Source organism: Vipera berus (genome assembly GCF_964194415.1).
Source record: "Vipera berus genome assembly, chromosome: 1".
In the NCBI taxonomy this organism is placed as follows: Eukaryota; Metazoa; Chordata; class Lepidosauria; order Squamata; family Viperidae; genus Vipera; species Vipera berus.
Window position 1 is genome coordinate 351426179 of NC_138202.1, and position 27164 is coordinate 351453342.

General features: G+C 41.6%; 1 protein-coding gene across 1 annotated transcript in view; it reads left to right on the plus strand.

The window, feature by feature from the left end:
* Positions 1-27164, plus strand: part of NF1 (neurofibromin 1) — a 239910-nt gene that overhangs the window by 23473 nt on the left and 189273 nt on the right. Inside the window, exons 4-11 of the mRNA XM_081346631.1 lie at positions 6338-6528; positions 11388-11494; positions 11920-11987; positions 16150-16225; positions 17075-17232; positions 18196-18369; positions 25876-25998; positions 26339-26413. Of these exons, the coding sequence (XP_081202757.1) occupies positions 6338-6528; positions 11388-11494; positions 11920-11987; positions 16150-16225; positions 17075-17232; positions 18196-18369; positions 25876-25998; positions 26339-26413 (972 nt within the window). The remainder of the gene's footprint in view (positions 1-6337; positions 6529-11387; positions 11495-11919; positions 11988-16149; positions 16226-17074; positions 17233-18195; positions 18370-25875; positions 25999-26338; positions 26414-27164) is intronic.

Here is a 27164-nt window from a genome sequence, read left to right on the forward strand (position 1 = left end):
GGCATAGCTGTCAGCATCTCTGAAGTCGATGGGCTGTGCTGCCAGCATCTCTGAAGTCGATGGGCTGTGCTTTATTTTTCAACTCAGCTGCTGCAGACTTGCTGAAGCCCATGTCTGCTCTTCGCTTGGTTTTTGAGTTGCACCTTATTCTACAGGCAACAGAGTCCTCACTTTCCTTTCCTCTGTTCCCTTTTGCTTCCCCTTCCTTCCCTTTCTCTTTTCTCTTTTCCTTCTCATTCTCCTTCCTTCTCTTTTCCTTTCCCTTGCCCTTCCTTCCCTTTCCCTTTCTTTTCCCTTCCCTTCCTCTTTCCCTTTCCCTTTCCCAGGTATGGTCTAGTGCAGGGCTTTTCAACCTTTTCACCCATTGTACCACTTTTAGGATATGGCAATATCCGAGTTACCACCAGTCGCCTAGCAAGGTGTCAAAAACTTGATGACCAAAAAAAGAAAGGGAAAAAAGTGATGAAGTACAGGTAGTCCTCAACTTACAACAGTTGGCTTAGTGACTGTTTGAAGTTACAGTGGCACTGAAAAAAGTGCCCCCCCCCAAGCCACAGCCGAGCAAGACACCTGCCTGCTCGCCCGGCGGTGCTCTTCCTCCTGTCCGAGGTTTTCATTGTTGTGAGCATTTCTGTTGAGGATTGGCAGCGAGGGTGGTGGTGGTGGTGGTGTTTGGTTTTTATTCCCCCCATCTGCTGGGTGGTTTGCAGCAAGTTTTGATCACTTCACATGACCCTGTGACACTGTGACCATCATAAATATGAATCAGTTGCCAAGGATCAATGTAAATCACAAGACCCTGGAGATGCTGCAACATTCCAGCTGATCGGCGCTTCTGGGCTCCGACAGCCCCGAAGAAGCGCTGATCCTGGCGCTTTCACTGAGCCCTGACAGCCCTGCAGCTCCAGCCGTCTCTCGCTCAGGCTTGTGCGGTGCTGCCACAGGTTCAGCTCATTGGGAGTGGGAGGCACAGTTCTTCGGTGGTTCTCCTTCTATCTCCTGGGACGCTCGCAGTCGGTGTTGGCAGGGGGGCAGAGGTTGACCCCAAGGTCTCTCGTTTGTGGAGTTCCTCAGGGGTCGGTCCTCTCGCCTCTCCTGTTCAACATCTACATGAAACCGCTGGGTGAGATCATTCGTGGTTTTGGAGTTGGGTATCATCAGTACGCCGATGATACCCAGCTTTTCATTTCGACCCCAAACCACCCCAGTGATGCCCTCGACGTGATGTCCCGTTGCCTGGAGGCGGTCCGGGTCTGGATGGGGAGGAACAGACTTCAGCTCAACCCTGACAAGACTGAGTGGCTGTGCATTCCGGCATCCCGGGACATTCAGAATATTCCACCTCTTTCTATGGGGGGTGAGTTTTTATCCCCCGTAGATAGGGCTCGCAACTTGGGAGTCCTCCTAGATTCACGGCTTACTCTGGAAGACCATATAGTGGCCGTGACTAGGGGGGCTTTCGCCCAGGTTCGCCTGGTGCGCCAGTTGCGGCCCTATCTGGACAGGGATGCCCTGTGTACGGTCACTCATGCGCTCGTGACCTCTCGTCTGGACTACTGCAATGCTCTCTACATGGGGCTTCCCTTGAAAACCACTCGGAGGCTCCAACTGGTACAGAATGCAGCCGCGAGAGTTGTGTTGGGAGTTTCCCGGTACTCCCATGTTATACCTTTGCTCCGCGAGCTGCATTGGTTGCCAGTTGCGTTCCCACAGAGAGGGCCTCCTCAGGGTGCCTCCAGTCAGAGAATGTCGGCTGGTGGCCCCCAGGGGGAGGGCCTTCTCTGTGGGCGCTCCGGCTTTATGGAACCAGCTGCCGGTCGAGCTCCAGATGGCACCGGACCTTCGCTCCTTCCGACGCGGTCTGAAGACCCATTTATTTGAACAAGCTGGCCTGGCCTGATGGGGGATTTTAGGTTTTTTAATGGGGTTTTTTACATTGTTATTGTTTTTATCTGGGCTATTATTTAATCCTTTTTAATTTTTGTATTTTCTATTTATATGTGCCCTGTTCACCGCCCTGAGTCCTTCGGGAGAAGGGCGGTATATAAATATAATAAAATAATAAATTCCCCTCCCCCGCTACCACTTTGCTAGGCTGGTCGCGTACCACCTGCCAGGTGCCAATGTACCACAGGTGGTACCCGTACCACTGGTTGAAAAAAGCCCTGGACTAGTGCTCTTTGACTGTCGTTTTCCCCTTGCCCGGGGAAAAAAGAAACGGAAGCGCTCCTGCGAACCATTGCCAGCTTTTCCTTCCACGCTACTTAATGACTCACCCAAAATATAGTATGATGCTGCAAGCCCAACTTTGAAGACTTTTGTTTTGTATTTGGATACAGATCTTTTCAGAAATCTCAACTCTTGTCCCAAACCGATGATGCTAACTGCATTGCCAACCACTTGGTCTCATCTCAGCTTGGAGTGGAATAAAAAATTTTTTTCCTACTTTCTGTTGATGTTTACTTCTGCTGATGATTCTTTCGACTTGGTTGCTATTTAATTTGGGAGGGGCAGGGGGCCCCCGGACAGAAAAGGTGCTACCTGTAATTGTAAATAGTGTTGGGAAACTAAATTGCACCTTTCTCTGAGGAACAGAGCAATCTAGCATATGCCGTTTCTAGTCCTTTGAATGCATTGTACTTTTCCACGGCGCTTCTACCTGGCTCCCCCCAGGGCTTGAATTAATTATTTACACTAGAATTTCCAAAGGGGGGGGGAAATAAAAACCACGGTAAAAGAACCCAGTGCAAGTAGAATTGATGGGAAGCATTAAATTTCCATAAAAAGGAAGTAGTTTGAAAATCTGGGCAGGTGAAATCTGGTCTTCCTGCCCAGGCTTTGCGTTAACTGAGCGTCCCTGGGGAGGGTGCTCTGCTGGGAAGGGGTCGCCACTGAAAAGGCTTTTGTTTGCTTTAGTTACTGTTTACCCACTCTCTGGCCGTGCAGGGTAGCACCCCAAGGAGCCTTATTTTAGCCTGCAAATTCAAGCCGAATAAATACAAGGCTAACTGGAGCTGTCTGGTTGCATAGGGCTATATAGGCATTGAACTGACTACAGGCAGTTCTTGACCTACAACCGTAATTGAGCCTGGTAATTAAGCTCGTAAATTTGTGACAGTCATAAAGTGGATCGTCACATGATCACACTCAATTTTGCAATCTTTTTTTTTAAAGCATTTAAGTTTGCTATGGGGCACTTCCCGCCCCCAGAAAATGAACATAAAGACCAGTTAATCTCTCTCTCTCTCTCTCTCTCTCTCTCTCTCTCTGTGTGTGTGTGTGTAATGTAAATTGTGGTCATGTGACCACAGGACACTGCAAATGCGCATTTATTTGAACAAGCCGGCTTGGCCTGATGGGGGGGGGATTGGTTTTTTTATTGTTCTTAACATTTGTATTTATTGTTTTTTATTTATTTATTTATTTATTGATGGGATTTATATCCCGCCCTATCTCCTGAAGGACTCAGGGCGGCTCACAATAAAACATATAATAAGTGCATAAATCAAGATAAATGAAATTGAGAACATCAGTGCAATAAAAAATTAGAGAATTTAAAAATGAATTAAAAATACTAAATATAAATTAATTAAGATGCCTGTCAGTCTAGGTCAGCTTGGTGGAACAGGTGTGTTTTGAGGCCGCGGCGAAAGGATTGGAGGTTTTGGGCTATCCGAAGCTCAGGGGGAAGCTGATTCCATAGGGTTGGTGCTCCCACAGAGAAGGCCCTCCCCCTGGGGGTCGCCAGCCGACATTGCCTAGCTGACGGTACCCTGAGGAGGCCTTCTCTGTGTGAGCGTACTGGACGATGGGAATTTGTTCCCGGCAGCAGATGGTCCTGCAAGTATCCCGGACCTAAGCCATGTAGGGCTTTAAAGGTAAGTACCAGCACCTTAAATCTCACCCGGAGGGCAACTGGTAGCCAATGCAGCTCCCGCAGGAGGGGTGTAATATGGGAGTATCGGGAAGCTCCCATCACAACCCGCGCAGCTGCATTCTGCACCAGCTGAAGCCTCCGGGTGGTCTTTAAGGGCAGCCCCATGTAGAGAGCATTACAGTAATCAATACGGGAGGTAACGAGTGCGTGGGTGACTGTACGTAGGGCATCTCGGTCCAAAAAGGGGCGTAATTGGTATATAAGACGAATCTGGGCAAATGCCCCCCTAGCCACGGTTCCGATGTGATCTTCAAAACTGAGTCGTGAATCTAGGAGGACGCCCAGATTGCGTGCTTTATCAATGGGAGGTAACATCTCTCCTCCTATAGTCAGAGATGGAACCTCTTGGACTAAACGAGATGACGGTATGTACAGCCACTCAGTCTTGGCCGGGTTGAGTCGAAGCCTGTTTTCTCCCATCCAAATCTGTACCGCTTCCAGACAACGTTTAATTCCTTTTAACTTTTGTATTTTTTGTATTTTATACATTTGCCCTGTTCACCGCCCTGACTCCTTCGGGAGAAGGGCGGTATATAAATAAAATTATTATTATTATTATTATTATTATTATTATTATTATTATTATTATTATTATTATTATTATTATTATTATTATTATTATTATTATTATTAAAGAGAAGCTGGTTGCCGTGTGCCAAGAATGTAGTCACGTGACCAGGGTTGGGCAGATCCTGTAACTTTGGAACTGCATCATAAGTTGCAGTTTTGGGGGGGGCGTCTTGACTTCAGGCAGTAGCTAAGCAATTGGTCATAAGTTGATGACTACCTGTATCCTCTTCCTTGACAGTGTCTCTTGTCAGTCTTGTTCCCTCCCACAAGAAGCAGAAATGCTTCCAGGCAGACAGATGTTCTAAATTGGGTAGGCAACTATGGCAACTTTGCAACTTGTGATCATTAAAAGTAGTCATAGTTGCCCATACCTGCTTTAAATACTATTCTTCATTTTGCTGTTATCCTTTCTGATCTTTTTTCTTTCAAAGAGACTGCAAAACTAATGGAAAGAAAGGCACTATGCAGTTATTTTATCTACTTGGCTAGCTGGAAAAAAGGAGCATAATTTAGGGATACAACCAGCATCTGAAGGGAATAAAAATAACATCTCCTTTTAGAGGATTCCTAGAAAGCTATGCCACATTATTAATCCTAAATACATACTCTATTAACAAAAGTCACTATTGCTTTCACATATGATGCTATGGCCCTGAGATTAAACTATGTTTTGGCTTGGCGCCAGTAGTTTGGTTCACATAGCATGCTAAGGCAGTGAATGAGTGTCTCGTAATATGTTGAACTGCAAGCTGGCTGATTCCATTTTAGCCCATCTGACTTGCTGTAGAAAACTAGTCCTTATGTGGATAAAGAGAGAAATGTACAGTTTCCTCTACAGTGGGGTGCTACGTTAAAAGGATCAAAGTGTCTCGTTTTGCTTTCCTCAGCCATCTTAAAGGTTTCTGAAGAGACAGCATCAATTCCTGCGGCAAATTATCCTGATGTGAGCGTGGCCCATGTGCTGTATTTTTCTACAATTAGCTAAGATATTTCCCAATATTACAGACATTAGAGTGGCCTTGTTCATATATCAAGTTTAATTGGAGCATGCCGGATGTGGCCAGGACATTGTGTGAATAAGGAAACAAAGTCGGTTGAATCAGTCAACTAATCCTAATTTAGATTTAGCTTTAGATAGCTCCAGTTCTGTTTGCAATTAAAGGTGCTGTTCAAAAGGCAACTGGACTTTCTTGGTTTTTTTTTTAATCTTGAAAATGTTTTGCTTCACATCCAAGAAGCTTGGTGAAACCCTTTCAAGGGGGAAAAAAAACCCAAGAAGGTCCAGATGGCTTTTAAACAGCTCCTTTGGGGCAACATGATCTGGATAATTGAAAATCTCCATAGACATGTGTGCAATTAAAATATTTCTCTCAATCAATCCCTCTGAATTGAAAGAGTGTAGAGTCTGTGCCCTAGTAAGTAAGCAAATAAATTAGCTATGTCAGTGAAACACTGGGGATTTAAATGACCCTTTTTCCTAGAGTCCTCTCTAGAAACTGTCTCTGTAGCAGTTCCAGTTTTCACCCACCCAGTTTCCAGGAGAAATATTGATCTTCCAGCCTCTCTTGTGGTGTGTGGAAAGACAGCTAACATGGCTACAGCACATGGTTAACAGAGACATTCCCAACTGGGTCCTAGAAGCACACATAGTTGAGGTAAATAACTGGAAGAGTAGAGGTTTTAAATCAGCTGTGCTTTTGAACATTTCTGTAGCTTTCCTGCAGAAAAATACTTGGATACCTAATTAGCAAAGGACACTTCCTTGGTCTCTGGAGTATCAGAGCTATGGAAATGCCTCAAGGCGATTCCATCTCAACTTTTGTCTTCCAGCAACCCAAAGACACCATGCGGCTGGATGAGACAATGTTGGTCAAGCAACTGTTGCCAGAGATCTGCCATTTCATCCACACCTACCGCGAAGGGAATCAACATGCTACAGATCTACGCAATTCTGCCTCTGGGGTTCTCTTTTCTCTCAGCTGCAACAATTTTAATGCAGTGTTCAGCCGTATCTCTACCAGGTGAGTGCTTGAAGAGCTCTTACCTCTGGGTCATTCTTAAAAATGTCACTGAAGTCGTGCTGGCATCCTCTGTAGTCAAATAGGATCACGAAATTGTTGAATGAATCAAGATATTGCTGCCCAAGATAGCTTGTCTCCTCTGTCCTTGTCAACCATTTATAGTATGCTGTTTGCCTGGATTTCAATTATCAGTGAAGGTTTACATTAATTTAGTCATTTGAAAGGGCACACGTGAAGATGAGTAGAAAGAATTGAAAAGTGCAGCAGTGAAAACAATAGAGCTCACTAACATGATTGATTTCTGTCACAGAGGCCATCAACGCTTAAGTCTCATTTCCGCTCCATACTGCCTATCCTTGAAAAAGACTGACAGCCTTTGGGCTTTGCATGGCCCGTTTCAAGACTGTACAACTGAGATCTGATGGTCAGCAGCCCAAGTTTGGTGTGATTTGTTTTCTCCTTCAAAAATGAAAGTGGAAATGGGGCTGGGAGACAAACTACTGTATACTTAGAGTCTCCTTCAAACTTGCCCTTAGGAATAAACGACTACTGCGGGGAAAAAAAGTCAAAATAAGGTCTGGTCATAGCAATAGCACTTAGACACCATTTTACAGCTCTCTAAGCAGTTTTCAGAGTCAGCATCTTGGCCCCAACAATCTGGGTCCTCATTTTACTGGAAAGATGGAAGGCTGAGTCAACCTTAAGGTGGTGAGAATTCAACTGCCGAATTGCTGGCAGCCGGCAGTCAGCAGAATTAGCCTGCAGTACTGCATTCTGTTGTTTTTTTTGTGTACAATTTTTATTGATTTTCTAATAATTACATTCACATATTTGAAAAGCAACGTGGAGGCTGGGTAGTAGTAATTTATAGTAGTATAAATAGGTCTATATGGAATGTTAAAAATGAAAACTATTAGTTTAAGCAAGAGATAGCAGATATAAAGAGGAAGAGAGGAAGTATTAAATATTGAAATAAAAAGAAATTTTGATTACTACTTAAAAAAACAACTGAAAATTAGCAAAAAGGAAGGATATCATATTGTATCCTTAACTTGTTGACATAGAGGGTGAGAAGTTAAGTAAACGCGATGTGTAGTTTGAATATTAGATTTTGTGAGGAATGGTGATAGATGAATTGGCAGTATACTAAAAATCTTGGGGATGATAAATATCAAACGTTAAATCTAAATGTTAGTGGAAATTAAAATTGAAAAATCTATTAGGTCATTGATTGTCTAAACGATTGTATGTTAAAACAATTGCCATATGTGTAAACTAAAAAACTATGGATATATGTAAGAAAGTTATTTTCTATGTGATGGATAGGATAAAACTTGTCTTTTAATTTACAAATAGACAGTGTATATGAAGGGGAAAAGAGAGGAAATATTTATGGTAGCAATTTGAAATCTGTACTAATGATATCTGCAGTACTGCATTCTAACCACTGCGCCACCAGGGCTCTTTTGGGTGCCTTGACTAACAACTGTTGTGGCTTATAATGGAAATCTCAGGCTCTGTTATTACCATTTGAACTCCATAGTTAAACTAGAAGATCCTGACAGACAAGCTTCTTGATCTGAAGAAGACTGCTTTCTTGTATCTTTTTTGACCAGCAGTGGGGTTGAATTGGAGAGTATTAATAAAATTGTCCATTCTAGGATTCCATTTAAACTATTATTAATATTTGAAAATGGGCCAACTGGCCTGTTCTTAACTGAAAATTATGTGGCAAGTTGCCAGCCTATAAAAATTTATATTTAATAATATATTAAATAAACTACTGCTTAGAATAGTTCTATACTTATATTCTTCCTAAAGAAATTAAAATGGTTGGTGATCACAAGGCAGTCCTTTATCTGAAAGTATGGCTATTTTCCTAGGAAAGCAAAAAAGGGAAGAGTTGACTGGGCATCCTAAGTTCTAGATATGATAGCGAGAAGCAATCTCACTAGTATTTTCTCTAAAATATAAGCTTTCATGGCTGGGTGCATCCAAAACTGATGCCACTTGTGGGCAAGCTCCTTCCACATTTTGTACCCACACAATTGGCCACGTTGACTGAAAATTCTGGGAAATGTAGTTTCCAGTGCACCCAAACGGCATGGGGTTAGGCAAAGTTTTTCTGTGGAAATATGTTCAGGGTCAGAACAGCTTCAGGCCCTAGTCATCACAGTGACAGATCTATGATTAAAGGCTATGTCAGCTAAACTTTGAAGATCTTTCATACCATCTGTTCCAAAGAATTGCTTTACGCATCTGGTGTGAAAGAAGTGGCATTTTCCCTTCATGCTAAATGTCTTAATGGCAACGGCTTGTGTCTAGTATAGATGACACTGCATTCAGAATTACAGAGTTGGAAGGGACTTTGGAGGTAGAAGATAGAAGATAGAATAATGGAGTTGGAAGGACCTTGGCGGTCTTCAAGTCCAACCCCCTGCTCAGTCAGAAAACCATCCAAACTCCTCTTAAAAACCTCCAGTGATGGAGCACCCACAACTTCTGGAGACAAGTCTATGAATTCTTCTGATTCATTGTCAGGAAACTTCTCCTTATTTCTAGGTTGGAGCTCTCCTTGATTAGTTTCCATCCGTTGTTTCTTGTCTTGCCTTCTGGTATTTTGGAAAATAGGTTGACACCCCTCCCCCTTCTTTGTGGCAGACCCTTAGATACTGGACCACTACTATCATGTCACCCTATATTCACAGGAGTGGGGGTAGAGGGAAATAAATATGTTTCTTGAATCATGTCATTAGGCATCCTCTTTCCTCATCTTAGCTGCATTGGTTGAGTGGGGTTGATTTCAATTGATGCTTTCAATTTGTGATCTCAGTTGCATAGACATTAAAGAGGTGGCCATTTGGCTCCCATCTGCAAGTGCAATATTGCTATTGCTTCTCTGGAGAACCGTGCTTCTGCTTTAAGATCTGCAGAGGGGTTTCCATCACATTCCCATGTCAGGGAGGAGTAATTAAATATTTTTGTGCCTGGATGAAATTAACAACTCCCTTAGTGTTTCTGTTTTCAGATATGCCTCTGTAGATTTGAGACTTAGGCAACCAGGTTTTTTTCAACTGACATAGAATATCTGATTCAGTTATTTGTAGCTCCCTGGCCAGAGCACGGGTCATTTAGAAAGTGAGACAAGCAAGAGAAGACACATGTAAATTTAATTATACAGTTAATTGAATTGGGGTCAAGGAATGAATGGTTGGAAGTTTTGCTTTTTTGGCAGGCTTCATTATGGAGCTGCGAAGAGTATCAAGGAACTGTACTCGTGGAAAATTCAGTAGTGACTTGGGGTTTATTGCATATAAACTAATAGCACATACACTGTAGGGGACGCAGTGGCTCAGCGTTTAAAGATGTTGGGCTTGTCAGCTGGAAAGTCAACAGCCCAGGTTCTAGACCCGAGCTGTGTATGATGCTAGCTAGCTCCAGCTCTTGCCAACCTAGCAGTTCAAAACATTGTAATGCAAGTAGATAAATAGATGCCACTTGGGTGGGAAGGTGGCCACAAGACCACAGAAGCATCTTTGGAAAAGCTGGCTCCCTTGGCTAAGAAACTTGAGAAGAGCACCGCCCCTAGAGTCAGACACAACTGGGCAGGAGAAACCTTTACTTTCATCTTTACTTAAGACTGTACTGCTGTCGGCCTTACTGGGTTAACCAGATAGGATTCATTACCAGATGAGCTAATTCTACTTCATTGTAATGTACTTCATTGTACCTTAACAGAATCCTGCTATTCTGAAAGTACCGTTCTCTTGCCCTCTCCTTTACATCCTGAGAAGTTAGGGAGGGTCTCTTCTGAGCTTCTTGACCTACCCACTATGCAGCTGTGGGCTAAGCGCCCTTTTATCTGACCATTCCCTTGGCACCATCCCTTCATCCTCTCTCCCAAGGACTTTCCTACATGCCATTACAATTTCTATTAATTGAGTGTACTTTTCTCTTCATATTTGTAGAACAAAGGTTTGAGTCAAGACATTTCATTGTATGGGAAAGTCATGGGTCTATGCCACAGGCCAAAGTGTTGGTCTACTTGCCGCTGTATGTCAAAATTTAGAAGTAATTGATATAATATTTCATATGCAGCACATGGTCTGTGCAGGGGGAGAGCATAGCCTACATACATATCTCCTACGCAGGAGTAATAGACACAGTAAAATGTCTCACTGCACTTTATAAAATAGGCGGGGTTATAAACACCCTAATGAAAATGTTTAATAGATTTAAATCAAGAAACGGTTTTATGGTAGGGTGGCTTAGTCAAATCAACAGGCAATTCCATTCAAGTAGGGGTGTGTGATCAGCATCTTTATAAAACAAGGAAATACAATCAGTCCCCAGATTAATAAAGTCTGATTTAAGGACAACCCCTAAATACAATTGAACTGCCTATATTACTGAAAATGGTGGTTGGCATTCTTCTTTCTAACGTGATAAACTTTCAGGAACTGCTGAAGCTGTGCGTGTTTTAATATACAGCCTATTTTTAATGGTTACTGAAAGCACTGGGTGGCTTCAGTAGTTGGCTGGCTCGCAGAAGGACAGTTGCCATTTTTAATAACAGGCAGTTTGCTTCTAAGTACAAATTCTGACTGACATACAAATTCAAGTTAAAGACAGAGTTAGCAATACGGGGGCTGCCTGTATTGAATCATTTCAAAGTGGACAAATCCTTAGTCCCTAACTCTGTTGCATTGTCTGTACATACTCAACAAAATCTAACTATAGGTTGAAGAGAGATCCTTAATTCCTTTGCACTCGTGGACTCAAAACCACCTTATATATTCCTCCCCACTTTACCACACAAGCGTTATCCTCTGTTTTAAGAAGGATGTTTATTTTTGCAGATTGCAGGAATTGACAGTGTGCTCTGAAGACAACGCTGATGTCCATGATATTGAGCTATTGCAATACATCAGTGTGGACTGTATTAAACTGAAGCGTATACTACAAGGTACGCAATGAAGTTCTTGACAGTTTAAAGTTTAAAGCTGTGGATCTGATTATATGTTTGGAAAAGATACTGTTGAAATTGGAAGCCCACATATATAAAAGCAAATGGCTTTGTTTTTTGGCTTATCATGGTCTAAGCCAGGGGTAGGCAACCTCGGCTCTTTTATGACTCGTGACAGTAATTCTGACAGTAATTCTGGGAGTTGAAGTCCATGAGTCATAAAAGAGCCGAGGTTGCCTACCCCTGGTCTAAGCTTTCCTCAGTTAACGCTTCCATGTATGCTGGGCTGTAAATTAGTTTATCCCCTGGAAACCTAACATTGCTACCTTCAGATGATGGGGACTATAACCCAACACATTCAAGGGTGCCAGATAAATGAAGACTGACTTACAATATGAATTCTCATTTTCTGATTTTTTTTACAGAGACAGTCTTTAAGTTCAAAACTCTCAAGAAAGCAGCACAACTGGCAGTTATCAATAGTCTTGAAAAGGTACGTTATTTCCCATGCTTCTAACTTTTTCAGGTTGTCTTTGCAGAAACTTGAGCAGAGATATAGTTTCCCAGCAATGGAGTTAGACGAGCCTCTGGATGTGTTTACATGTTTCTGTCAGTTCCAATGCATGCTCATTTTTTTTTTATGCCCAGGAATGGAAGGCCAAATTGAGTGAATATATAATAAGAAAAAATATATGCCAAGGACTTAGATATGCTGGATCAAAGTATTTATATTTATATTTTATTAAATTTATATACCGCCCTTTCCCGAAGGACTCAGGGCGGTTTACAGGGCATTTAAAACAACCAGTACAAAAGTTAAAAACAAATTTAAAAAGATTAAATCATCCCTAAAATTAAAAACCCCAGTTAAAAATTCTCAGCCTGGGCCGGAGAGCTCAAAGAGCCAGGTCTTCAGGTCCCGGCGAAATGTGCGAAGGTCGGGGGCAGTCCTAAGCTCCACGGGCAGCTGGTTCCAGAGGGCAGGCGCACCCACAGAGAAGGCCCTTCCCCTGGGTGTTATCCGCTGACAGTCTTTTATTGGCGGCACCCTGAGAAGACCCTCCCTGTGGGAGCGCACAGGATGAAGGGAGCTTGATGCCGGCAGCAGGTGTTCCCTCAGATATCCCGGACCCAAGCCATTCAGGGCTTTATAGGTCATCACCAGCACCTTGAATCTCACCCGGAGGGCAACCGGAAGCCAATGCAGCTCGCGGAGTAGAGGTGTTACATGGGAGTATCGGGAAACCCCCATCAACTCGCGCGGCCGCATTCTGCACCAGCTGAAGCCTCCGAGTGGTCCTCAAGGGCAGCCCCATGTAGAGAGCGTTGCAGTAGTCTAGACGGGAGGTCACGAGCGCAAAGTAGTCTCTGAATCCAGTATTCTGTCCTGCAGTGGCCGGCTAGATGCTTCTGAGAAACTAAAGAAGGATGGAAAATTAATAGCATCCTTCTGCTTGACCAATTGGTATTACGTGACAAATTCCTTTCATTATACAGGTAGCACTTGTCTTACAACAGTTTGTTTAGTGACTGACTGAAATTACAACAACACTGAAAAAAGTGACGTATGGCCGTTTTCCACACTTATGGCCGTTGCAGCATCCCCGTGGTCAGGTGACCAAAATTCAGACGGTTTGCAACCGACTCATATTTATGACGATTGCAGTGTCTTGGGGTCATGTGATCCCCTTTTCCGACCTTCTGACAAGCAGAATTAATGGGAGCCAGATTCACTTAACAAACCGTGTTACTAAGTTAACAGCTGCCATGATTCACTTAACAACTGTGGCAAGAAAAGTCGTGAAATGGGGCAAAACTCACTTAACAAATGTTTCACTTAGCAGCATAAATTTTGGGCTCAGTTGTAGCCGCAAGTCGAGGACTACCTGTAGCTCTCTTGGCTAGGTTGCTGTGGATTACCTGCTGTGCAATAAACTAGTCTAAATTTTATTTTCAAACCATCCAAGCTGGTGGCCATTCCTGTGTTGACTTTTGTCAGCCTTTGCCAATTTTATGTCCTTCACATATGTCAGCACTGTGCTTGCCTGAGATTTGTAGAGTGAACATGCCTCAAGAGTACAATCTTAAGAAAAAGTTAACTTATACATTTGGGGCAGAAGTCCTTTTATTTTGTCTGCCTTGAATCCATTTTTGATCCTTTGTGAGATTGCCTCAAGTTTTAGTATATCATGGACAATATTAGTGGGATTAGTGATTTGTTAACGGTTGTTGAGGAAAGAGCTGTGGTGCAGTGGTTAGAATGTAGTACTGCAGACTAACTCACTGCTCACTCCAGGAGTTCGATTCTCACCGCCTCAAGGTTGACTCAGATTTCCATCCTTCCGTGGTCGGTAAAACGAGGACCCAGATTGTTGGGGGCAATAAGCTGACTCGGTAAACCGCTTAGAGAGGGCTGTAAAGCACTGTGAAGCTAAACCGCTAAGCCTGTGCTTTTGCTATTGCTAATTATCCTCAGCTGCAGTTTTTTTTGCTTTTTTAAAATTATGTTTTGATCGTTGTGATTATTTTCATTGGAGCTCTTTTGTAAATTGTGTTCACTGCCTAGGCCAGGGGTCTTCAAACCTGGCCCTTTTATGACTTGTGGACTTGAACTCCCAGAATTCCTCAGCCAGGCATGCTGGCTGAGGAATTCTGGGAGTTCAAGTCCACAAGTCATAAAAGGGCCACGTTTGAAGAGCCCTGGCCTAGAGTCATGTTGGCAAGGTGGAGTGGCTATACAAGTGAAATAAATGAGTTACAGGTAGTCCTTGACTTCTAACAGTTCATTTAGTGACTGTTTGAATGGCATTGAAAAAAGTGACCTATGACTGTTTTTCACATTTACAACTGCGGCAGCATCCCCATGATCACAGAATCAACATTTGAACACTTGGCAGCTGACTCATATTTATGACAGTTGCAGTGCCCTGGGGTCATGTAATCACCTTTCTGTGCCCTTCTGACTAGCAAAGTCAATGGGGAAGCCTCAGTTAGAAACCATGTAACTAACTTAACAACTGCAGTGATTCACTGAACAACTATGGCAAGAGTGGTCGTTAAACTGGGACAAAACTCACTTAACTGTCTTCCTTAACACGGGAAATTTTGGGGTCAGTTGTGGCTGTAAGTCGAGGACTACCTGTATTGAAGAAGATGCTCCAACACTGGAAGTTTTTAAGAAGAGACCGGACAGCCATTTGTCTGAAATGGTATAGGGTTTCCTGCCTGAGCAGGGGGGTTGGACTAGATGACCTCCAAGGTCCCTTCCAACTTTATTATTATTATTATTATTATAAAACTTTTATTCATAAAACATGAAACTCAGTCAACTGAACACACAAATTGACAGGCACTAATGGTTGACACCTGAAGCTAAAACTCAAATACTTTGGCCACCTAATGAGAAGGAAGGACTCACTGGAGAAGAGCCTAATGCTGGGAAAGATTGAGGGCAATAGAAGAAGGGGACGACAGAGAATGAGGTGGCTGGATGGAGTCATTGAAGCAGTAGGAGTGAGCTTAGATGGACTCCAGAAGATGGCAGAGGACAGGAAGGCCTGGAGGAACGTTGTCCATAGGGTCGCGATGGGTCGGACACGACTTCGCAACTAACAACAACAAAAATGGTTGACACAGGTTGCTGCCAGCATCCTAGGTATCAACCAGGTATCTCCTTAAAATGTAAGATGTTCCGAGTAGCGCAGTTTTTTGTAGCTTTGCTGGAGTTACTGCAGGAAGCTGCAGTTTCTTGATGTATTTGGCAAAGTTTTTGGACTTATTTCCCAGTGCCCCGATGACAATGGGTATCACTGTTACGTGTTTCATCCATAATTGCGCAGTTTCAATGGCCAGGTCGTGGGAGTTTGTAATTTTTTTCCAGTTCTTTTTCTTCGACTCTGGCATCTCCTGGTACAGCGATATCTATTATTATTATTATTATTATTATTATTATTATTATTATTATTATTATTATTATTATTATTATTATTATTATTATTATTATTATTATTATTATTCATCTTAACTGGGCAGAAGAATAACCTTTACCATTTTCTCAAAAACATGCCAGTGTTTCTCAGCCTTGGCCACTTGAAGATATGTAGACTTCAACTTCCCCATGCTGGCTGGGCAATTCTGGAAGTTGGAGTCTACACATCTTCAAATGGCCAAGGCTGAGAAACACTTCAATATGCTGTGTGTGTGCGTTTTATCAAACAAGGAAAGGTTTTTGCATTTTTCATTCGTGTCTTTTGAGACGTATGTATTATTGGAATTTTATGTAGGTTGGTTTTAAGGGCCTCTTAGTTTGCCTTGCTAAGTGAACATACATGAATCCTAAGGAAGTTATCTGAATCCCTTTGAGTTACATTAAAATAAGCAGAAAACCAGAATTACAAGGTCAGATGATGTTCTTTTCTGTCATAGGCATCATAATTGTAACTTAGTAAGTGCAGTAGTACATTTAGTTACATTTGTGAGTTGATTCATGCGTTAAAGATAAGAGTGGAACATTTTATGTGCTTTTTCTTTTCTGTATATCCTTTCACATGTGAAATCAGAAAGGGCACGATTCCATCATTTACCATCTAAACATGTAGCGCCCGTACAAAATGTATTCTTGGTATTAATTGTACTTTCTGAAAAATATTGTCTAGGCATTTTGGAACTGGGTGGAAAACTATCCGGATGAATTTACTAAGCTATACCAGACACCACAGACAGATCTGTCAGGTAAGGGTTTATCCAACCAGAAAGAGACCTTGCCAGGTAAATTTTGTTTGTTACATCCAAGAGAGTCTCCTTGCATGGCTAAGTTCTCATAATTGCAGACCAACCACGTTAATCTTCTAAAGTGACTTGTTTTGAACATGGTCTCTGGATGCGAGTACCACATTACTGAAAGGAACTCTGGAGATTCACCTCTCACCAAAACCACATCCCTCATCTCATTAGTTTGATGAATTTGTGGCTCTGTAGCTTGCCAGGACTCCAGTTCCTCTCAATCGCTGCCAGAATGTTAATAGTCATGCCATTTTGGTTTAACCGTTTGTGATTACGCAGCATCTTTCTGGTGGGGGTTGGGAATTGGCATTTAAGCTTGTGTCATTAAGGCAAAAATGGTCTTCTGTGTTAACATCTGGCATGCAGATCTCAAACTGCTCCTACTCAATGTTTTTTTAGAGAAAATGTTTGTACTTCTCAAAATGTTCCTCAGCCTGTACTTGGTGGTGGTGGTGATGGTGGGAAGCCAGGCTAAATGTTTAGGCTGGGTTGTGTTTTCTTCTTGAAGGTCATAATTACCTTTCTTTCTTTCTTTCTTTCTTTCTTTCTTTCTTTCTTTCTTTCTTTCTTTCTTTCTTTCTTTCTTTCTTTCTTTCTTTCTTTCTTTCTTTCTTTCTTTCTTTCTTTCTTTCTTTCTCCTGCCTGCCTTTCCTCCTTCTCTCTCTCACACACACATCTAGGACTCACGTACTGTTAATTATTGGTACTGTGTTAAAAATGGGAGGGACTTTTAGCATTTATCCTTCTTCTGTAAGTGGAACTCAGGATGTTTTGTGTCATCTCATTTCTTTGGCTCAGATTGTGCAGAGAAGCTGTTTGATTTGGTAGATGGATTTGCTGAAAGCACGAAACGCAAAGCAGCTGTTTGGCCCTTGCAAATTATCCTCCTCGTCCTTTGTCCAGAAATCATCCAAGACATTGCAAAAGATGTAGTGGAGGAAAACAAAATGAACAAGGTAAAGAAAGCTGAAATACCTTCTAACGAGGGTTCTTTATATGGAGAGTTGATTTATTTTGAAACAAACACAAAAGCAAGAAATGTAAGTGCAGTCCTGTTGGAGCAGGCTACTGTAATCTTCTGTATTGGTCTGTTTCAAGAGGTCCTTTTGGGAAGCTCGTCCATTCAATGCAGAGGGCAATCTCCCACTCTTCTCCAGCAGCTTCTACGTAAAGTATGCTGCCTGCATGGTTATGGTGGTAGTAAATAGCCATCAAGAACCAAATATGTGGATTTGATGATTGGTAAAAACTATTGACCATCTGAAAAATGGGTACTATAGTATAAACTTAAACTAAGCTAAGTGAGACCTACCTGTACTATATGTTGGTGAGCAGTCCATCTCTTTAACATGCTAGGTGTTTTTTTTATGCGCAGGATTATTTTCTATTAAGGGATTTCCAGCCCACTTTCTTTCAGAAATCTAAGTGATATGATTAGATATTATTAGATTTAACCCTCTGCCCCCAAATTTTTGTTTTTTCTCCTGGAGTATAACAGCGCAAAAGTGGTTTTGCACTCCAAAAGTGGTTTGGACTCAGAATATGTTAGAATCTTAACCTTAACAAAAACATCTTTTGCATCAGTAGTGTAGGAGATGATGTAGGCTGAGCCTGAGGGAGGGGTCAAATGCGTCATCAGTCTTGAGTCCCTTGGCACTCACAAGAGATCTAAGTTCAGCCCACCTTAAATTCCATTGACTTAGCTACCGCCAATTAGCTTTGACTGTTAGTAGTTCAGATTCTTGTGGAGAGCTTAAGCTTGCAATAAACCTTTATATTCATTTGAACTGCCTGGACTCCTGATTTCCCACGCTTGACAAATAAATGGTGATCTTCAAGCAGAACAATGTCTGTTATGAAATTTGAACTTAGATCCAATTTTAACTTATTTTCTCATTCATATGTTTTGGACACTACAGAAACAATTCTTGGACAACCTCAGGAAGGCACTGGCGGGCCACAGCGGAAGTAGGCAGCTAACTGAAAGTGCAGCCATCGCTTGTGTAAAATTGTGCAAAGCCTCAACATACATCAGCTGGGAAGACAATTCAGTGATTTTTCTTCTAGTGCAGTCCATGGTAGTAGATCTCAAGGTAAAAAATAAAATGAACTCGAGAATTATATACTGCTTTGTATGTGTGAGATTTTGAATTCTGAATCTTTAATTATTCTTTGTGGGCAGCTGGTCAGATCCTGGCTTGATATTGTGTCTAAGTTGATTAATGGTAGTTAATGAGAGTCCTGCCTTTTTTATTGAAAAAAATCCTCACTCATAGCAATAACACTTAGACTTTCCCCCCCAATGTTTTATTGATTTTCTAGTTTTACGTTTAAGTATTTAAAAAGCAGCGTGGTGGCTGGGTTAATCAATAATTCAATAACATACAAGTGTCTTTAGTACAAATCTCAAACTACCACATTAAATATTTCCTCTGTTTTCCCCTTAGTAGTTACTGTCTCATGTTTAAGCCATACAATTCTTGTTATATCAATTAAGTAAAAATAACGTTGCATTTATCAATAGTTTTTAGCTTATACATATCCTAATTCAGACATGTCAAACACAAGGCCCGGGGGCCAGATCAGGCCCGCGAAGTGGTTTCATGTGGCCCGCGAAGCCATCCTGGAAACAGTGAGGGAATGGCCCCCACTGCCTTGGCCCTGGCCCAGAGACCCTCCTTCTGGCAGAGACCCTCAGATCTGTCCCACTCCTGCCCAGGCCCCCATAGACACCCTTGATGCGAACGATGTAGAGCTGGCCACGCCCACCCAGTAGGCCATACGCACTCTAGCCACGCCCACCCAGTAGGCCACGCCCACCCTGGCCATACCCACCTGGCCCCCTGAGGGCAACCGCAATGCTGATGCAGCCCTCAATGAAATTGAGTTTGACACCCCTGTCCTAATTGTTTTAAAATTCACTCTTTATAGACAGTCAATATCCTGTAATTAGTTTTTCCCAATTTTTAGTTTCCCATCAATATTTAAATTTAACATTTAAAATTTCCAAGTTTTAAATAACAAAAGTTTCCTTTGGCACAATTCATCGCAAAATCTAATGTTCAAGATACATGTCCTATCTATTTGAATATATTTTATTTCTCACCATCTTACATCATCTAATTGATCAGTATAACATGCTTGTTTTCTACTAATTTCCAAATGTCTTAAATTTAATGACCAAAATTTCCCTTATTTCGACATCAAATACTTCCTCTCCTTTTCTCTTAATAATCTACTATCTCATATTTAAACTAATACATTTCTTATTTTATCAACTACGTAGACAGGTTTATTACATTTATTAAAAAAATTAGCTTATATCTTAATTACTTTTACATTCAATTTTTATAGACAATCAATATCTTATTTGTTTTCCCCAATTTTTAATTTCCCATCAATATTCAAATTTAACTGTTGATATTTATACTTCCAAGTTTTAAATGACCAAACTTTTCTTTATCTCAATTCATAACATAATCTAGTATTCAAAGTACACATCTTGTCTGAGTATATTCTATTTTAATTAATAACATAACATCCTCACTAATAAATCCAAACTCCAATTTTCTTCAGCCTTATTCTAGCTTTCTTTCTTTGCCAACTCACCTTTCATGTCTGTATTTTTAAATCATCAAATAGTTCTCCCTTTGTTATTGTATATATTATCTGAAATAAAAGAGACCATCTGGTCGCCATTCTTTTGGAAGGACTAACAAATCGTCTCTCTATTATTCCATCTCCCCATAGTTGTCCTGGAATGCTTATCTTTCCTTTGGTCTGTTTTTCTTCTTGCTCCTCAGATTTCTTCTGGTTTATATAAAAAGTCTTCCATTTTCAGTGTTATCAGTCCCTTTTGTGGGTTTTCCATTAATTGTGTTTGTTGGTCCATTGAATCCTCTATCATAGTGTTTGATTGTTCCACTTCTTCTATTGTGTTCTGTGTAGTTGTTAATAATAATAATAATAATAATAATAATAATAATAATAATAATAATAATAATAATAATAATAATAAAGTTGGAAGGGACCTTGGAGGTCATCTAGTCCAACCCCCTGCTCAGGCAGGAAACCTTATACCATTTCAGACAAATGGCTGTCCAGTCTCTTCTTAAAAACCTCCAGTGTTGGAGCATTCACCACCTCTGGAGGCAGGTTGTTCCACTGGTTAATTGTTCTAACTGTCAGGAAGTTTCTCCTTAGTTCTAGGTTGCTTCTCTCCTTCACTAGTTTCCATCCGTTGCTTCTTGTCCTGCTTTCAGGTGCTTTGGAGAATAGCTTGGCTCCCTCTTTGTGGTAGCCCCTGAGATATTGGAACACTGCTATCATGTCACCCCTCACCCTTCTCTTCATTAAACTACACATACCCAATTCCAGCAACCGTTCCCTATATGTTTTAGCCTCCAGCCCCCTAATCATCTTTGTTGCTCTTCTCTGTACCCTTTCTAGAGTTTCTTTAATTGTAGTCAAACTTAGGGTTTGAATATCTAGGTTGACATCTTGTTCTTTTCTATAGCATCTTATTTCATCAGAAGCTGTAAGAATAGTTTCATGAGGCTTCCGGTTTGCCACGCAGCCGCTATGGACGGCTGGGAGACTTGCTCTCTCTCCCCTGTCCAGTTTCGCATCGCTGGGGGACCCTGAAAAGGGTTGAAAGTCGCCCCGAAGGGGCGCTTGCTGGATCGCGGGAGAGCCGCAAATCTCCTGTTAGACCTGGCGATCCCTCCAAACCGGCGGATGAAAGGACCAGCTATTATGGCTCGTCCCTAGGCTGTGAAAAGCTGAAGTCACATTTTCGACCAGGCAACTCTTAAAGCAGCGCGGAAGAGACTGGGTGAGATCTACCTCTTTTACACCCTAATTACTTTTTGTACCTCCTTAAGCTGCTAAGCATTTTCCCCCCTGCGGTGAGGGAAGGGGGACTTTAGCCCTCCCTCCAGCAAGAGTGGTGACTAAATACCCAGGGGCATTTTAAACATTTAAAAAGTAACTGAACTTTATTTCTCAAAGCATGTGAACTGGAAGATTTTTTTATTTCTTATTTTTCATTGTCTACTTCTGTTGGAAATCTTATGAAAAGAAAAAAGAAAAACTGAAAAGATTAAAAGAACTTTGGGACTCAAAGGGAAACTTTAAAAGAGGCCTGGCAGACTGCCCAGGGAAATAGATAAGATACATAACCTTGAGAACTTTGAAACAACAGCTGTGAAAGGCTTTGTGTTCCCTACCTAAAAAAAAAATTCTCTCTTTTGGATTTTCTAAGTGTAAAGCCTTTAGCTTAAAATACCAATATGGAAGAAGACCAGGAACAAAACTCAAGAAGAATGGAGTTTCGACCATCTTATTGAAATCTGAAACAGAATGTACTTAAATAGATAAGATGTGTATGTTGAACACAAGAACTGAGATAAAGAAAAATTTTTGGTCATTAAAATTTAGCAGTATAAATACTAATAGCTAATTTGAATATGGATTTGTGCATAAAGGTCATATAAAGGTGAATAATGTAGATAAGCTAAAAACTTATTGTTGAAAGTAATAAATGGGTCTATAAAGGTAAAGGTAAAGATTCTCCCGCACATATGTGCTAGTCGTTTCCAACTCGAGGGGCTGGTGCTCATCTCCGTTTCAAAGCCGAAGAGCCAGCATTTGTCCGAGGACGTCTCCGTGATCATGTGGCCGGCATGACTAGACGCCAAAGGTGCACGGAACGCTGTTTTTACCTTGCATTTTTACGTGCTTTCGAACTGCTAGGTTGGCAGAAGCTGGGACGAGTAACAGGCGCTCACTCTGTTACGCAGCACTCGGGATTCGACCCGCCAAACTGCCAACCTTCTGATCGACAAGCTCAGTGTCCTAACCCACTGAGCCACCATGTCCCTTATAAATGGGTCTATAAGGAATGTTAAAAACAAAAATTATCAGTTTAAGCAAGAGATAGCAGATACAAAGAGGAAGAGAGGAAGTATTAAATATTGAAATAAAAAGAAATTTTGATTACTACTTTAAAAAACCCTCAAAATTAGCAAAAAATATTGTATCCTTAATTTGTTGACATAGAGGGTGAGAAGTTAAGTAAACGGGATGTATATTTTGAATATTAGATTTTGTGAGGAATGGTGATAGATGAATTGGGAGTATACTAAAAATCTTAGGAATGATAAATATCAAACGTTAAATCTAAATGTTAGTGGAAATCAAAATTGAAAGATCTATTAGGTCATTGATTGTCTAAAAGATTATATGTTAAAACAATTAGAATATGTGTAAACTAAAAACTATGGATATATGCAAGAAAGTTATTTTCTATGTGATTGATAGGATAAAACTTGTCTTTTAATTTACACATTGACAGTATATAATGAAGGGAAAAAGAGAGGAAATGTTTATAGTAGCAATTTGAAATCTGTACTAGTGATATCTGTATGTAATTGAATTACTACTACCCAGCCACTACGTTGCTTTTCAAATATGTGAATGTAATATTAGAAAATCAATAAAATTTGTAAAAAAAAATAGTTTCATGAATTGCTTTCAACATAGAAAGAATCTGTTTCTGATCTTCATCCATATTCTCTTAGTACTGTATTAAATTAAAAGCTTTACAATCAGGGAATGAAAATAATTTTAGCACTGGGTGTAGAACACAGCTGAGCTTCTCACAGTTGATAACTGCAAGGTTGAAGGAGTCTTATCTGCAGTCTGGGCTTCAAGCCAAGTCTCTCTTAGACAATAACATGTTGTAATATCAGATTTAGCCACAAGATGTTACCAATGCCATTTAAAGTTTTTTAAGTGCAAAATTTTTATAATTCTTTTTCCAATTTTACTTCTTTTTTGTAAGTAAAAACCCAAATCTTCAATAGGGATAAGAAATCTTTTGGTCCCCAAATTTTAGAAACATATAAATCCAGTTAAAATAAGGTTATTCTTTCAGTGTTTTAAACTCCCCTGGATAGTCAGTCGCTGCTGCTCTTAGAGGGTGGGATAGGATTTCTCTTCCCTCTCTCCACAGGGGGAAAAATATTTTGGGCAGCTTATATAGGTAGAAAAGATAGTTAGGATTGAAGAGAGGTTCAGATCTTACCCAGTCTCATCCGCATTGCTTTAGAAGTGCTGTCTGCAGCCTAGTGACGGGCCATATTTCTATGGCCGTCTTTCATCCGCTGGTTTGGAGGGCTACCCCGGATCAAGTGGAAGGGTTATTGCCTTCCTGCAATCAAGCGGGGATCCCCTCCTTGTTTGTCACCCCTACAGGGTGACTTTTGACCCTTTCCAGGGTTCCCCAGCGTTGCAAAATCGAACGCAGAAGACGGAGCTCGCCTCCCAGCATCCGCGGCGACCACAATGGCAGACCGGAAGTCTGCAATAGCACTTAGACATATTATACCGCTTCACAGTGCTTGACAGCCCTCTCTTAAGTGGTTTAGAGAGTCAGCATATTGCCCCCAACAATCTGGGTCCTTATTTTACCAACCTCAGAAGGATGGAAGGCTGAGGAAACCTCGAGCCGGTGAGAATCGAACCACCAAACTGCAGGCAGTCAGCAGTCAGCAGAAGTAGCCTGCAGTACTGCATTCCAACCACTGCGCCACCATGGCTCTTAACCAGTTGGTTCAAGAAAAGACTGGATGGGAAAGTAAATCTCAGAGTTTTAGAACCATTGTGTGGATAGTCCTGTAGTTGCCTATCTTTCCACCTGGGATGACATGCTGGGCTTGTGACTGTCCATGAGATAAATGTCTCATGGAAGCAGCAAGTGAAGGTAGTCAAAATCACACCAGATACCTGTACAGTTAGCACAGGGCCCCCCAGAGCTGTGTGTTCTCTCCATATACCAATGACTGCATCTCAAAATATCCCTCTGTTAAAGTACTGAAGTCTGCAGATGATACAACAGTGATTGGCCTCATTCAAGACAACAATGAATCAGCATACAGACGGGAGGTTGAACAACTAGCCTTGTGGTGTGGCCGGAACAATCTTGAACTGAACACACTCAAAACCGTAGAAATGACAGTAGACTTTAGGAGAAACCCTACTATTCTACAAGCTGTTACAATACTAGACAACACAGTATCAACAGTAGAGACCTTCCAAGTTTATAGGTTCTATAATATCTCAAGATTTAAAATGGACACCTAACATAAAAAATGTCATCAAAAAAGCACAACAAAGAATGTTCTTCCTACGCCAACTCAGAAAGCTCAGACTGCCCAGGAAGCTGCTGATACAGTTCTACAAAGGAATTATTGAGTCTGTCATTTGCACCTCTATAACTCTCTGCTTTAGAACTGCAACCAAACAAGGCAGATGTAGATTTCAGCGGATAGTTAGGACTGCAGAAAAAACAGTTGCTACCAGCCTGCCTTCCATTGAGGACCTGTTTGCTGCATGAGAAAGAAAGAGGGCTGTGAAAATATCTACAGACCCTTCACATCCTGGAATTCAACTTCTTCCCTCAAGATGATGCTACAGAGCATTAAGGTAAAGGTAAAGGTTCCCCCGCACATGCGTGCTAGTTGTTTCCGACTCTAGGGGCCGGTGCTCATCTCCGTTTCAAAGCCGAAGAGCCAGCGTTTGTCCGAGGACGTCTCCGTGGTCATGTGGCCGGCATGACTAGACGGCAAAGGCGCACGGAACGCTGTTACCTTCCCATCGGAGTGGTCCCTATTTTTCTACTTGCATTTTTACGTGCTTTCGAACTGCTAGGTTGGCAGAAGCTGGGACGAGTAACAGGTGCTCACTCTGTTACACGGTACTCGGGATTCGACCCGCCAAACTGCTGAACTTCTGATCGACAGGCTCAGCGTCCTAACTAGATACAAGGACAGCTTTTTCCACCATGCTTAACGACTAATTCCTACAATACTGTCAAAATACTTAGTAAAGCTGTATTACTATGATACTCCTCATCTTTCCTATTACTTTTATCTTCTTATGACTATAACTTCGCTGCTTGTATCTTACAATTTATGTTGTTTGGTTTTTTTTGTACCCTAGTATGATTTGTGTTGTTTGCTTAGCTAGTAAGTACTCTATGACTATCATTAATCGTTGCATCTTATGATTTATGATGAAGTGTTGTATTTCACAATTTATGATGAAGGTATTTTCATGTTGTATACGATCATGATTATCACTATTACTTGTATATACACTGAGAGCTTATGCACCGGAAACAAATTCCTTGTGTGTCCAACCACGCTTGGTCAATAAAGAATTCCATTCTATGTCTATGGAGATTCTCAGTCATCCAGGTCACGGTTGTCCCAAAGTGCTTGTTCAAAAGGCAACTGGACTTTGTTGTTCCTTGAAGATGTTTCCCTTCTAAGCCAAACCTCTTGGATGAGAAGCGAAACGTGTTCAAGAAAAAACAAAGTCTAATTGATTTTGGAAAAGCACCTTTGGGACATCCATCCATGAGATAAATGGATATCTGGCTTAAACCGGTATGGTGACTGTAGTATATTTTTCCTACCTTTGCTTACAAAGGAACGATCAGAATCTTGGCTCGACCATCTTTTGTTGGTTCCTCATCTCTTTCAACATTGCTTAGCAGTGATTGTAATAACCGTGACCTGTTTGTTGTCTTAAAGAACCTGCTCTTCAACCCTAGCAAGCCTTTCTCCAGAGGCAACCAGAATGCAGACATAGACCTCATGATCGACTGCTTAGTGTCCTGCTTCCGAATCAACCCCCACAATAACCAACACTTCAAGGTAAGGAGGTGGCTCCTCGAGTCCCCACTCCTGAGCTAAAGTTGGTCCTGAGCATGGGATTGGACAAAGGAGTCAAATATCCAGGATTCATGAAGGATCAAGAACTCTGTTGCTCACCATTTGTTGTTCTGAAAATTTTCAAGAAATCTATTGATGAAACCGCTGCCTTTAGGTGGGTCTGCCCTGTGGGTGGGTCTGTGTTAATGCCTCACGGTGATGCCCCCTTGTCCTGGTCTTGTTCATTGGCTTGCTGTGGAGATGTTTGCAGGTGGGTGTGTACTTTTCACTTCCAGGTTTGTTTCTGAAGGAAACTTAACCCCCTGCCTCTTGTCTTTTCTAGACTTGCCTGGCACAGAATTCCCCATCCACGTTTCATTATGTGCTGGTAAATTCACTCCACCGTATAATTACAAATGTAAGTTTTTTTAAGTCATTCTGAATTCTAAGTAATTTCCCAAGTTAGTGGCAATCTAACAAGAAAGATGGGAGTGAGGAAGATGGGAGCTATGCATAAAGTTTGTCTGGGCCAGCATGTTGATCTTTAAAGAATTTAGTATGTCACAAATGGAATAATTTATCCATTCAGACCCTTCTCTCTAAATTTATTCGTATCAGCTGCATCTTTTTTGTTAGAGGAGCAAGAGGTTAAGAGGACTGGTAAACTGTATCATAGGGCAGAGAAAGAGACAGGACATCACCTATGATACCTATATTTCTTTAGCATATGGTGATGTTACATTAACCAGGAGATTACAGTGTTAGTACAAGATTGTTTGGCTGCTGACAGTCCATTCAGTTCACACACAAGCCCTATCCAGGGTGCACCACAGGGGTGCAATGGCAGTTTGCAGTATGATCCAGGCTTCTCCCTCTACCGATGCCGCCTCATGCTCAGGCGTCGCATTGAGGAAGGTCCGCACTGTCTGGATTCGCGCTACTGTATGAAACGCCATTATCTTCCCACTGAAGTGGTACCTATTTATCTACTTGCATGTAGCATGCTTTCGAACTAGGGCAGAAGCTGAGGCAAGTGACGGAAGCTCACTGCCATACGGAGCTAGGACTTGAACTGCTGAAGCAAAGACCATCTCCAGTGTCTTTAAGCCACTGAGCCACCGGGCCTCCTCATGATATCTGTGATGCAAGATGATGTCATTAAAACCATT